The following is a 14,474-nucleotide window of genomic DNA, read 5'->3' as shown; positions in this document are numbered from 1 at the left end:
GGAAGGAAAGGACCAAGCTCACCCAGAAACTTTGAGTTTCACTCTAAGGATATGGTTTTAAGCTGTACCATGAGAGTCCATGGACTGCGCTAAAAGAATCCCTAGTCTAGTCAATTCTGGTTTAAAAAAAAAAAAAAAAAAAAAAAAAAACTGGCTAGGTAGTCTTAATTAAGCCCTTCCCTTATCTGGCCTCAAATGTAAAATGAGGGGCTAGCCAGGGCTTTTCCAGCTCTGGTCTTCATGTCCCATGCTGTCTTACCAGAGACCTCTAACCTTAGGTTCCCTTGCCTCCTGGGGTAGAGCTTGACAGAGACGTAGAATGTAGGCTCCGAGCTGCGACACTCTGCCTTCTTGAAGTGCTGTCCTTGGGTCCTTTGCAGGTGATTTGTCCACGGCAACCAAGAGCAAAACAAGTGAAGACATCAGCCAGGCCTCCAAGTATAGTCCAGCCTACTCACCAGACCCCTACTATGCCTCGGAGTCCGAGTACTGGACCTACCACGGGTCCCCCAAAGGTAGTGTTATCATAGACAAGGCCAGAGCCCTACCATCTGTATCGGGGACAGTCACCCACTCTTCCACAGTCATTTTGCTGGGAGGGGATGTAAGTGATTCTTACTCCTTCTGCACCAGGTGTTAGTGCCAGCCCCAGACCCTAGGGTACACTGGGCAGCAAAGCACCAGGTTCCTGCTCTGGGAAGGAGACCTAGTGTTTAAAGAAGGAAGATATAAATCTACTAGATGCCGTGACTCCCCATCACACCCCAAGCTGTTCCTCTCTGTTGTCCAGAGGAGTTCCCATCAATATCCACTTTGATTCAACATTTGGCTTTACTAATCGAATCTCCTTTCTGAATAAAGTTTACCGAAATGCAGGGGTGACTTCATTACCTAAGAAGCCTCCATTTAGAGAAAAAGTATGACACAGATCAACCGTAACCAGAATAAGAGGGGGATCAGCAGCGGCAAGAGCAGTAGTGAGGATGGATGCCCACATGAAACTGGAGAATGGAGGGAGGGAGGAGCCGAGGGGCTGAGCAGAAAGTACGCACTAATCTTGCCTGTCCTTTGACAGTGCCCCGAGCTAGAAGGTTCTCATCTGGAGGAGAGGAAGAGGATTTTGACCGCAGCATGCACAAGGTGAGCAGGCTACATCATTGAACAAAATACTTAGACTTTTTTTTTTCATTTGTAAGTGACAGAAACCAAATTCAAACTCATCTCAGAAGAAATGCATCATTGTACCTACCTGAAAAATCAGATAGTAAGATTGGTTATGACCACATTCCAACTGCTCGAAATGAAAGTACTCTTAAAAAGTCTCCCTTGGTTTGTGGTGTTTGCCTCTGCATTGGCTTTATAGACAAACTGGTTTTTTTAATGTGTTTAGGAAGCAGATACCAGCATCCTTCCTTGCTAGTGAGACTACAAAGTGGCCCAGGCACTGTAAGAAAACAGATGAACAAGCTCCTCAAAACGTGAAATACAAAATTACCCTAGGACCCACGCAGCAATTCCATTTCTAGACATACAGATATGAAGACAAACATCCAGGCAACTAATGCCTCCATAGCAATGCTTAGCACAGTAGCCAAAGGTGAGACCACCCGGATGTCCATCCGTTCACAGATGGAGGAACACGATGTGGCATGTCCGTACTATCCGGTATGAGTTAGACATTAAAAGGAAAGGGGGGGACTGGAGAGAAGGCTCAGCTGGCAATGTTTACCATGCAAGCAAGAGGACCTGAGTTCAGATCCAGCACCTATGTGAAAGTCGTGCCTAGAAGTGCACATCTGTAACCCAGAGATGGTAAGAGAGGCAACAGAAACAGACAGGGCTCCGGAGTGCTCTAGCCTTCCAGTCCAGCCGAATCAGCAAATTTCAGAGACAGACCCTGTCTCAAGAAAGAAAAGTAAGGCCGGGCGTGGTGGCACACGCCTTTAATCCCAGCACTCGGGAGGCGGATCTCTGTGAGTTCCAGGCCAGCCTGGTCTACAAAGTGAGTTCCAGGACAGCTAGGGGAGCTGTTACACAGAGAAACACTGTCTCAAAAAACCAAAAACCAAGAAAGAAATACAAGTAAATAAAGTAGAGACTGACTGAGGAAGAAACTCAGTGTTGATTTCTGACCTCTACACACACACACACACAGGCCCCCGTGTGCACACGTACACAAACATGTGTACACATACACAAAAAGAGATGCAAAACTGATAAACACCTCCATACGAGTTAGCCTTGAAATGATAAAAGAAGTAAGGCATAAAAGCCCACGTAAGTCTGTTTGAACCATATGGAGGTGGGTTTTACACAGCATTGTAAATTTGCTAAATATCACGACATTGTTTACAATGGGTTAAAACAACTACAGTTAGAAAACAATGTGTTTTAAAAAATTGTATCTGTGCTGTTTTTTTTTTTATATATGATTACTCCTTAAACAATACAGCGTAAGAACTTCCACATGGTGCTTCCACTGTGCTAGTAAGTACTTGAGAGGTGACACAACATAGGAAGAAAGCATAGGCTGTATGCAAAGCCACACCACTTTCTATGTATGAGGATTTTCATAGCCCTGGAGTCAGGGAGAGTTCCTAAAACACACGCCCTGTGGCTGCTGAGCGATGACTAGGCTTCAGAACAGTTCATTTGTAGATTACAGTTTTCATTTCAAGTAAAATGGGGAGGTGGCTGCACATCATTGAACCAGTGACTGTGGGCAGTGTGGTCACTAGTTTAGACCTGCTTGGGGCACCCACCTCCAGAGCCTCACCCAGACCTCGGGATGGCTCAGAGGACAGAGATGAACTCACAGAGGAAAATCTGACAACCACAAGGAGGGAGAGTCCTGGCAGTGTCCGCAGAGGCTCCCATCAGGCCCAGGGGCTCAGTCGTTCCTGATCTTGCCCCGTTGCCCGCCCTCCACCTAACTTCATGCTCCTCCCCACCCCCAGCTCCAGAGTGGGATTGGCCGGCTGATTCTGAAGGAAGAGATGAAGGCACGGTCTAGCTCCTATGCGGACCCTTGGACCCCTCCACGGAGCTCCACCAGCAGCCGAGAGGCCCTGCACACCACTGGCTATGAGATGTCCCTCAATGGCTGTAAGCACTGCTCTGTCCTGGCGGCTCTTAGCAGCCTGCTTTGGGTCAGGCCCCCTGTGAGGCACCTCTTCTTCTTCCTCCCAGCAGGAGGAGCCTCACATCTTAGATAGGAAACTGAGGCACAGCAACCCAAGATCACTGAATTCATAGGAATGGATCTCCCTCTCCCTAGAATTGTGTTGGAACATAGCCAGCCCCCAGATACCATCTTTTGAGCTAATGAAGGGATCAGGAGAGGCTGGCTGGCCAGGAAGGTAGCCCCAGGCTCTCTCACCTTCCTGACTCCTTTATCATCCTCCTAGGCCTCTCCTGGGTGTGGAACACAGACTGGGCAGAGGGCTAGACAGGGCACCAAACGAAACCATGCTCTACTGAGTGATCACACCACACCTCTTGGGGCTATCTAAAGCCATGGTCTCTAATTAAGTTCACTGTGTATATAATATGACATCTGAATGGCTTACACATTCAGGGTCTCTTTTCTGGGGAGCTGAGCCTCCCAATCACTTAGAAGTAAAGCAGCAAAGGCTTTGTCAAGTGCCTCAACTTGAGACTTTCTCACAGAGCTCCTTCCTGTTCCTGGAGAGGAGCACCCGCTCCATCTGTCTCCTTCCTTTCTCACCTCTGTGGAGTTCAGGCCTGCTAGGAAGCCCTACCTCAAGACGCTGTTTGCTGGGCAACAGAAGGCATTGTTCGTTACAGGCCTGCGCTCCGGATCTTTGCAAATGTCGCTACTGGTCCTTACAATCCACACAGTGTAGGGAACACTCACTTCACACATGCTACCAGTAACATTAAGCCACTTGCCCAGAAAACCAGTAAGTGACTAAGCCAGGGTCAGACATGAGTTGGAGGGAACCTAAGGCCATGAGCTTGATTTTGGTGAGACCAAAGATGGCATGGGATGGTGATAAAGCCAGTTATATGGAAAGTTATGTATGGGTTAAGGACTGTGCTAAATATCTTAAGATTTAGTGTGTGTGTGTGTGTGTGTACACACGCATGTGCACTTGAGTGCAGGTGCTCATGGAGACCAGAGGCATTGCAGTTACTTGTGAGGCCCCTGATGTGGGTGCTGGGAACTGAACTTGGGTCCTCTACAATAGCAGTACATGCTCTTAACCACTGAGCATCTCTCCTGCCACTGTGTTCAGTATCTTACCATCTCGTGTCATGTTGTCTTAGGGTTACCATTGCTGTGATGAAACCCCATGACCACAAGCAAGTTGGGGAGGAAAGGGTTTATTAGGATTCCACATCATAGTCCATCACTGAAGGAAGTCAGGACAGGAACTCACGCAAGGAAGAAACCTGAAGGCAGAAGTCGATGCAGAGGTCATGGAAGGGTGCTGCTTACTGGCTTGCTCCTCATGGCTTTCTCACCCTGCTTTCTTATAGACCCAGGACCACCAGCCCAGGGGTGCATTACCCACAATGAGCTGGACCCTTCCTCATCAATCACTAATAAGAAAACATCCTCCAAGCTCGCCTACAGACATTCTTATGGAGGCATTTTTTCCACTGAGGCTCTCTTCCTTTCAGATGACTCTAGCTAGCCGGGCGGTGGTGGCGCACGCCTTTAATCCCAGCACTCGGAAGGCAGAGCCAGGCGAATCTCTGTGAGTTTGAGGCAGCTGGGTACAGTGAGTCCAGGAAGGCGCAAGCTGCACAGAGAAACCCTGTCTCGAAAAACAAAAAAACAAAAAACAAAAAAAAACAGATGACTCTAGCTTGTGTCAAGTTGATATAAAACTAGCCAGCACATATGTATTCTTCACAGTATTCCTACAAAGGACACACTGTCACTCCATCTTGCAAACAAGAAACTGAAGGGTGACGGCGTAAATTGTCTGACGCTAGCTAGAATCTATGAAGGGGAGAGAACCTATATGAACTGATGAGACTTTTCTGTCTAACCACTTGGGGCACTGTTTTCCATCTCTGGCTCTGCAAGGCACCAAGACTGCTTCAAATTCACGTGTTGACTAGGGGTGTAACTGAGTGGAAAAGAATGTGCCTAGCGTGCATGAGGCCCTGGCCCCCATCACCAGCACAATACACAAAAACACATATAAAAAGTCATACATATTTACATGCATGCACACATACGTACTACGTAGTCCAGCTACATCTATGCAACAGATATCTCAAAGAGCATGTGTTCCCTGCCAGGTACTAAGAATTGGGGCGGCAGTTGGGGGTTGGGGATCAGAAGGATGGTATTTAGATTCGACAATAGCAAACTGACTATTTAGAAATGAGTGCTGATTGAGCCCCCCCCCCCCCGCCACCAGCCAGAGCCTTTGAATATGAAGCCGGGTTTCTTTGTAAGCAATGAATATCTCCATATGCCAGTCTATACCCATGAGCACTGACATGGACTTTTCTTTCTCACAGCCCCTCGTTCGCACTACCTGGCTGACAGCGGTATGTTCTGCCTGCCCCACCATACGCCCCTGTGTCTTGTTAAGGACAGAGCTGTGGCAATACAGCTCCCCACAGCTCTATGGACAGCGTCCTAGCACAAATTAGTCCACCCATCGTCATTGTCAGACTCTGGGTCTCTACTTGCGGTTCCCCCAAAGAGAAGGAAAGGGCACGTCGCTTGTACCCACCTGGGAGCCTGTCTTTCTGGTTCTGAGCTTATCTCCAATTCCAAGGCCCGTGGCTAAAACACAGGCCTCTATCCTAAGAAGATAGATGTGCACAAGTCAAGGCCAGAGTGTATAAACAGGTGCTTCTGTTGGCCTAGAATTCTGCTGGAGAGGGGTTCCCCAAGACCGTCTGGAAAACTCCCAGAGAACTTGGTATCCCCTAGACCCCAGCACACTAGGTTAAGGGTAATATTAGTCAGATGTCCCCAGGGAGAGTGGCCTTGGCTCAGGGATCCTGACATTTCTTCTGGCTCCTTTTCAGATCCCCTCATCTCCAAATCTGCCTCACTGCCTGCTTACAGGAGAAATGGGCTGCACCGGGTAAGGGGGCTGTGCTGGGAGCCTCTGCCCCAGGTGCTAACATGCTAACCCTAGTAACGACCTGGGGGAGGGGCCTTGGGGTTGGAGGTGGGGTTGCTGAAAGTGGCGGTAACTTCCCCCCTCCCCTTTGGCCACCCAGTAGTCAAAGAGGCCCCATGGAGAGGCTGGTGAAGAACTCTGTACCACACACTGGCTTTACCAGCACCAACTAGCTTCACACCCGGGCCAGGTAGTCACTAATGTGAAACTCATCTTGTGGATGGAGCAATAAAGGCAAAAAGAAGGGAGGTACATACTTAAGTTCTCTCACCCCGTGAGAGGTGGAGCCAGGATTCAAGCTTTCTAGGCTCTTGGGCTGCTTATGAAACATCCATGTAAACAGTGAGCTCGTTCCGTGGCTTGCTCAGTTGAACTGACCAAGTGGTGGGGGCAGGACCCTGAGACCGATATTGAGTTTTAGACACCTAAGAGTCGCTGTTCCAGGATCTGGGGACCCTACAGTGAAGGTAGTCACTTTCCCCATGAGGCTCACAGAAGATGAACACTAAGTAAGAAAATGTAACAGCCAGATGGCCAGAAGTGCTAAGATGAAAAACAGCCAAGGGGGTAGAAAGACGAGGCGGCAGGAATAAATTTAAACAAAGGGCTATTCCACTGAATAAGTGGATCTGTACTGGTTGCCCACTGCATGCTGGGACTAAAATGCAGGAAGAGCACAGTGAGCTACATTTCCCTAAGATGAGACCGAGACTACTGAAAGAGCCCCCTGCCTCGGGCCTGGTCCACATTCTGGAGGTAGGCAAGTGCTTCTGGGAAGGAGCAGTGAGCTTCTCAGGCTAGCCCAGCTCTATGTTCTTTACAGACACCCAGCGCAGACCTCTTCCACTATGACAGCATGAACGCGGTCAACTGGGGCATGCGAGGTGAGCACTCCCCGTGGACCTGCAGGGGCCAGGCCCTCCCGAGACTTCCCAGAGACTCCGGATGGAGTGCTCATCACTGTTGCTTGACCTGCAACCCACTGCTACCGGTTCTGTCCCCAGGGTGGGCTCTGTCTAAACCCCGAGTTCCCTCTCCCTCATGCTTCCACTCTCTTCTTTTCCTACTCTTCCTTCATCCTCTCTAGTCCCCGACCTTGGGTGCGTTCCAGGCCATCTGTCCCAACCAGGCTCTCAGAGCATCTGAAAGTGCTGATTTCCCTGTAGTGCTGGGCTAACACTTCCAGTCAGACATGGTAGAGGGAAGCAATCGGAGCCAACTGCACATTGTTCCCAGAAAATTCTCCATGAGATTCATGCTCTCTGCCAGGAAAGCTCTCATGCCAGGCTCCACTGGCTGCTTGGAGTGGGCCCTGGCTTATGTGACCATAACACAGCCTCCATGATCTCCATCTCCTCGATGATGGAGATCATGTCTCCCCACCATGTCCACCCCATCCCCGGGGTTCCGTTGTCTCAGATTCCTCTTCCTCCTATTGCTCATAGTTCAAAGGCTACTTTCCTCATAAAGCCATCTCAAGAACAGCCAACCCCCACCTCCAGCCACCTACCATGCTCACACCAGCCTGGATGCTCCTCCATGGTGAACTCAGGAAGAGAGTTCTCATAGCTTAGAGCAGTCACTGCAAGGAGACCAGATCCATAGGCCACTGAGACAGAAGCCAGTGTCGTGATGATACAGCCCAGAGGTGGGTTCTGGTTGGGACATGTCTCTTTTCTCTTTGCAGAATACAAGGTAAAGAACACATAGACCCTGGGGTCTCCAGGATTCTGGGAACCACTACCTTGGGAGGCATCAAGAGGATGGCAGCCACCATCTATGCGGGGAAGAAGCATAGATGAACCACCTTTCAGGACTTCCATTGCCTCACCTTGGCCCATTGTCCTTGATTCTCCCCAAGTCTTCTCTAACCCTTTTCCTGTCCCTAAAGACTCTAGGACACCACAGGGGCCAACCGGGTAGCTGAACAGTCACCAACTACTAGACACATCCAGAAGGCCTTGGGCCCACATGAATGTCGAGTGCCACCCCCAAGCTTATCTTTAGCAATGTTAGGACACTCTGGGGACCATGCCAACCCAAGGAGGACAGACCCAGCCCTTCCTCCTGACTAAATGTCCAGCCCTAGTGGGTAGAAGAAGGAGCCCAGGCTCAAACTGCAGCTGGCAAAGACAAACTCACCCCACCCCCTCACCCAAGCTAGACATGCCCTCCCCCCTTTCTCCTTAGATCTACCCGTATGAGCTGCTACTGGTAACAACAAGAGGAAGAAACCGACTGCCAAAGGATGTGGACCGACTCGCTTAGAGGTATGTACAAGCATGTCCAAACTGGCTGACATTGCAGTGTGACCTTGTCATCTATAAAGTTCACACGCAAGAATTTCTTAAAAAAATTAAGAAAATTCTCCTAGCGTTTTAAGTAAGTTTACAGTTTTGTGTTAGGCTGCAATCAGAGCCATTTCGGGGCACAGGTTGAACATGCCTGCTGGCAATGGACCGCCCTAAGGAAGATCTGAAGCTTGGTGCGGGAGCAGAGACTTGAGCAACTGCTGTGCCATTTTGGGCTGCCCCCTCTTCAACTTAGTCCGTCCTGTGGTGCACAGCTGCCCCTGTCCCTCACCAGGGGCTGATGTTCTTGTCTGCAGAACAACAACTAGCTTTGGTCACTGCATACTCAGGGCTGTACTAAAGCCAGGGCTTGTGGTGGGTATGAGGAACGGGACAAGCTGCACTGCTTAGAGAACAGAAGTGTGAAGAAGTCCCAAGTTACACATCTGCATTCAGCTTCTGCCGTCACCAGGTGCCAACCCAGCTGAAGCTGTTTGAGTATGTGAGGCTAATGCTTCCCCCAAGCCTCCGAGAGAAGTAAATGAGGATATGCATCAAGCCCTGAGCAGAGCTTGGCAATGAGTCAAGGGTTAAGTGCTAGCTAGACATTAGGATACTGCTGTTCAAAGAATGTCACTAAGTCCTGCTTGGTTGACATCGGCTTGCAGGAAGAGGTAGGTAAGGTTTGGATGGAGAGGGAGGGAAGCGTCATGAGCAGTGGAAACAGTATAAATAGAAGTCCAGAGGGGCCCTGGGCATGGCACTGGGTAGTACAGATCACTTAGCATAGAGTGCCCATCTCAGGCTACCTCTGGCCTGGAACTTGAATTACCCAGTCCCCATGATGTGTCCTTCCTGCCTTTCCATGTCCTTTCCTAAATGCCCTGCCCATCCTGTGGCTGTCTCACGTCTTAGGGCCTTGCTCTAGAGATCACAGCACCCAAATCCTTCCCAAGGCCTCCCCTAGGATGGATCCCACGCCTGGTCCTCCAGCTTCCCCTGACCTTCATCAAGTGCAGTTCAACGCTCTCACTCTCGTGTATATCAATTCCTCTGCCCGACCCTGAGCCTCCTATGGGAAAGACTGTCTGTCCTGCACCACAGGACCTGGTTAGGAGAGATGTCAGAACACATCTGTGGCCTTGAATGCAGGCTTCCTAGCAAGGGGCTTTAGGGGGTCTGCGGGTGCTGAAAGGGACAGCTCCCAGCCATCTCAAGAGAGCCCACTTTAAGCATCTCCCTCCCCCAAGACGCAGGCCCCAGGAGCTCAAGTTTCCCAAGCATCAGAACCACCGGTGAGCTTTCATCACGCATGGTTCTCACCCCAGACCAGATAAATCGCACCCTGGGGAAGGAGCTCAGGTCCATCAATCCAGAGTGGGTTTTGAATCTCCCAGGAAGGTCTGAAATAGCCTCCGCACCAGCCCTAGACCCTGATGTGTGCTCAAGCAGCTCAGAGTACAGACATTTATTTATCCAACAAATACTTATCACAACTCTATTAAAGGGCTGGCAAGAGAGCTTAGCAGGTAGAAGTGCTGGCCCTGCAAGCCAGGAGACCTGAGTTCGATCCCTAGAAACCACGTAAAGGTGAAAGGAGAGAATGAGGTTTGCAATGTTGTCCCGCCCTCTACACATACTTTATGACATGTGCACACCCAGACACACATCATGTGCATGCACACAAAAGAATAGCAAATTAAGTTTTTAATGTAAACGTCCACTATAGGGGCTAAATGCTGTTCTATGTATTTACATGTGTCTGTGAACAAAACAGAGACCCTGGTCTCTCAGAGCTTGCATTCTTATGTGAGAAAACAGACGCCAAAGGACACGAATGAGAAACCAATGTTACAGTGTGCTAGCAGGTGATGAGGAGAAGGGTTAAGAGCCACAGGAGGTCTGGCCATGGGACTTGGAGTTAGGAGAAGGAAGCTGTGGTTACAAATAGACCGATGAGAGCAGGACCTCCCTACTGTATGGCATCTGAACACGTTATCCATGCGTTCGTGGGCACTTTCTGGGCAGAGGGAACCGCCAGTACTGAGGCTTCCATACAGGAGTGCACCTCATGGTAGAAGATCTCAAGAGGTGAGTGTGGCTGGGACCACAGAACACAGATGAGGATGGGGTTATCTGTTGGACCGATTCTCAGAAACTCACGTCTGCATGCACTCTGTGCTCTGGTTCACTCTTTCCATACCAATGAGGTAGATACTAGAACCGGCCCTTTTTCTAAAAGGTGAAACTGAGGCTTAGGAGGATTGCCCATTTGCCCAAGGATATACATCTATGTCTACCTAACTCTAAAAGCTGTGCTAAAAGCCAGGCAGTGGTGGCGCACGCCTTTAATCCCAGCACTCGGGAGGCAGAGGCAGGCGGATCTCTGTGAGTTCAAGGCCAGCCTGGTCTACAAAGTGAGTTCCAGGAAAGGCACAAAGCTACACAGAGAAACCCTGTCTCAGGGAAAAAAAAAACTGTGCTAAAATATTAGCTTACAGTGGCAGTAAGCCAACAAACTTGCTAATTCATATATGGCTGTATTCATAATTCTCACTGGGTGTCCTTCAATACCCAACTAAAGATACTAAATGCTCGGAGAACCCACAAAGCTTGCAGCCAAAAGATAGGCCATATATTTTCTTTTTAAATAAACTTTACTCTAAAGAAAAAAACAAAAACAAAAAAATAAAGAAAATTTAAAAAAAAAACACAGAAATTGATCAGACCAAGTATATACATCTCAGTGAATGTCTATAAAGTTAGAACAGCCATTCTGAAACTGTAGAGCTCCATGCTTCTCTTTTTCTAACTTGATTTTAAATTTCATTTTGAAAATTCTCAGGCTTCCGGTAAAGCTGTATGAATAGTAAAATGAACACCCACCTATCCTTCACCTAAATCTATCAGCTCCTAATATTTTGCTATATTTTAAATGTCGTATACTTCTCAGTCTAAAGTCTTTTGACATGAACCTTCAAGATTGCTGAGACTAGAGAAGAAGGGAAAATAAAGGAGATTGGGGACCTGCCATGAAATGCAGAACAGTGTTTGATCACATGACAAACTCATTTCCGTACAAGCAAAGGAAAGGGCATTCCAGAGGGTAGAGAAATATAAGCAGTGATTTTTTTCATTCTTCTGATGAGAAGCCTGCTAGGTCATCTGTAAAAATATTAGTAAGTGACAATACACCCTGAATCCTTGGGTGTACCTCTTTTTCTCTCAAAGGGGAGTTGGGTAGCGTTAATCACGCGTACTTATGGACACAGATACATGGAGCATGAAAGGTGAGGTCAACCAGAGTTTACAAATAGTGCTGGGAGGAAGTCAACAGCCACCTGAGCTGGAGGTAAGGGAAGCCTCTCCGGCCAGAGTACCTCCAGAGGCCCCCCAGGAGAAGCTCCACCTGCACCTCCATCCACTCAACACATGCCACACAGCTTCCTTGGCCTGACCCTGGGCCAGGCGCAGGGAACCCAGAGGGAAGTGCAGTGGCTGCTGCACCCACTACAGCTCACCTCCTCACGCTGTCTGTGTTCCCTCCACATCATCCAGCGCCACCTGTCCCAGGAGGAGTTCTACCAAGTCTTTGGCATGACCATCTCAGAGTTCGAGAGACTCGCCCTCTGGAAGAGGAATGAACTGAAGAAGCAAGCCCGGCTGTTCTAGGCGGAGGCTCTATACATATAGATGCATTTATATAAAGATGTATGTAAATCTCTATCCTGACGCGCGTTATAACCCTCTTGTATAATGGGACACAACATACTGCCTGCTTTCCTGTGCTGTCAGGCAAACCCACATCATCGAGGTATTTTTATGCTCCTTTACTTCTCTTTTCTAAGTACTGTGGGATCTGGGAAGGGATTTGAAGGGACTCCATCCTTTTACTGGGGATCCTTTTTATACTGGAACATCTGTCCCACCTCGAGTCCCCAAGGTCCAACTAACTCTCCTTTAAAAAGGTGCCTGGAAGAGTCTCTGCTCCCTGCTTCAGGACCTTCCCCCAGTCCCCACCCAGGGCTGACGCTGGCCACGCAGTGTTCACATACTGTGGTCACAGATGGGCCCTCCGGTGGAAGGTCCACGGTGATCCACCCAAATCAGTGAGCGCCTTTGAGGCCTCGCGAAGAATTTTCTCCATACCTCCCAATAGGAGCTAAGTGCTCTGTGGAGTGACGCAGTTTGATCTGTGGGCCTCAAATCCATTCCTTACATTAGTACAGAGTGGATGGGCCCCGGCCTCTCCTCAGCACAGCACCCCTCCCCTTCTGCCCTGGGTCCTGACCACTCCCTCATGCAAATCTAGAATTCATGATAGGAAAAGGAAAAAGGCATTTCCCTTCCCTCCACCACCCCCACTGGCTCCTCTCCCTGCCCGCAGCCTTCCCAGCACACATACCCCGCCCTTCCCCGTTTCTAGGAGAGGCCATTGCTGCAGCCTGTACTCTTCAGCCTTATTACAATCTATGTGCCTGATGATCTACACACCACAGGGCTAACGTTCCCACCATAGCTCCAGCGAGCATCCAAGACAGACACACTCACCACCCTGTGCAGGGAGACTAGACCACACCCTAAAGAATAATCTTGGCCTACGCTACTGGTCCCCAGATGGCGATGCATCCATGTTGGACCGACCCCCACTCATCCCACCCCCGGGGCTGCTACCGCATTGATTGCATCTCACAGGGGACGCTTTCAGAAGCATAAGGTGTTGAGGGGATTCCAGAGTGAGGCATTGACCGACACTGCCCATGCTTTACCCTGGTCGGCCTCAGGGACTGGACTCCTCTCCTGCTTTCTGCAGCGGGTGAAGACAGAACTTTCTCTCACCTCCACTACAGTGCTGAGCTGTTGACTGGTGGCCGCTCTTCCCTCTTGGAGATGCCTACGTCACACTATTTGTGTGTGGGGGGGGCGGGGAGTCACGGAGGCAAGATGGAGAAGTTTGCTCAAAAGGCGTGGTGATGTGGGATGGCGAGTGTAGAACTGGCTTTGGCAAACCCTTCCTGAGCACCTGTCGAATGCTGAGCACTGAGTGGGGGAGGGGGAGGAGCACTGGGATGACTCAAAGAGGGCCCTAGTTTCAGGGGCACGCCTAGTCATAGGAGACCTGGTAAGACGCGTACCAGATATAACGGATGCAAGGCAGAAAGTGATGGACGGAGGCCTGAGAAAGGATGTGTGACGTTGCTGAAGGTGTATGCAGCCGGTGCAGACCGAGGTAGCTTCTGGAAGAGATCACATGCAAGCAAAATCAAGAAGGATCTGAGGAATCTGTGACTTGGAAGGGTGACAGGGTGGAGGACCTAGAAAGGAAGCCTAACATACTCTCATTTAAAATGTCACCTCCCTGCAACTTCTCTTTTTGGCCAATGTCTTTCAACTTTCCTGACCCATTACTGACCCATTAGAAACGTCCCCAGCCAGATGCCATCACTGAAACTGCCTCCTTGTCACCGGTTAACGACTTGGGAGATGGAAGGACTTTTGTTATTGTTGTTGTTGGATATTTTTGTTTCCCATAAAAGCACATCATTTCAACCCAAAACCATGTCTGCTTGTTTCTTGTGTGAGGGGAAGTAGCAAATACCATGCACAAAAGCAGCTAAAGGTCAGGACTGGGGTGCGGCTCAGTCACTAAGGCTGTTTAAGGCAAAAAAAAAAAAAAAAAAAAAAAAAAACCTTCATTCACTGGTTCTCCACCTTCCTAATGCTGCGGCCCTTTAATACAGTTCCTCATGCTGTGGTGACCCCCCAACCATAAAATTACTTCATTACTACTTCACAACTGTCATTTTGCTACTGTTATGAATTGTCATGTAAATAGCTGATACACACGCCCCGCTGAGACCCCCAGGTTGAGAACCACTGCCTTGGTTCAATCCAAAGACCTTACAGAACTAAATTCAGAAGTAGTGGTGCCCTTTTGCAGCCTCAGTCCTGGGAAGGTGGGGACAGATGGACACCTGCAGCTCCTGTGCTTGCCAGGCCAGTCTAACTGGCAAGCCCTAAGTCCTCATGAGAGACCCTGCCTCATAAAACAAGGTGGACAGCA

General features: G+C 49.3%; 1 protein-coding gene across 5 annotated transcripts in view; it reads left to right on the top strand.

Annotated features, from left to right (window-relative positions):
* The window catches only part of Ablim3 (actin binding LIM protein family member 3), a 116,188-nt gene extending 102,221 nt beyond the window's left edge, over positions 1-13,967 (top strand). For 4 of the 5 annotated variants that reach the window (XM_037197166.1, XM_028890123.2, XM_028890126.2 and 1 more), the window contains 9 exons: positions 381-515; positions 1,076-1,140; positions 2,958-3,105; positions 5,503-5,532; positions 6,022-6,080; positions 6,943-7,003; positions 7,807-7,814; positions 8,310-8,389; positions 11,969-13,967. In XM_037197166.1, coding sequence (XP_037053061.1) covers positions 381-515; positions 1,076-1,140; positions 2,958-3,105; positions 5,503-5,532; positions 6,022-6,080; positions 6,943-7,003; positions 7,807-7,814; positions 8,310-8,387 — 584 coding nt within the window. In that variant the 3' untranslated portion in view covers positions 8,388-8,389; positions 11,969-13,967. Of the gene's footprint in view, positions 1-380; positions 516-1,075; positions 1,141-2,957; positions 3,106-5,502; positions 5,533-6,021; positions 6,081-6,942; positions 7,004-7,806; positions 7,815-8,309; positions 8,390-8,821; positions 8,831-11,968 lie in introns of all 5 variants that reach the window. The other variant, XM_028890128.2, reaches the window with a different exon arrangement.
* Positions 13,968-14,474: the final 507 nt, after the last annotated feature.

Source organism: Peromyscus leucopus, chromosome 19 (genome assembly GCF_004664715.2).
Source record: "Peromyscus leucopus breed LL Stock chromosome 19, UCI_PerLeu_2.1, whole genome shotgun sequence".
NCBI lineage: Eukaryota > Metazoa > Chordata > Mammalia > Rodentia > Cricetidae > Peromyscus > Peromyscus leucopus.
The sequence above is the reverse complement of the archived record's forward strand: the minus strand, read 5'-3'. Positions and strand labels throughout refer to the sequence as shown.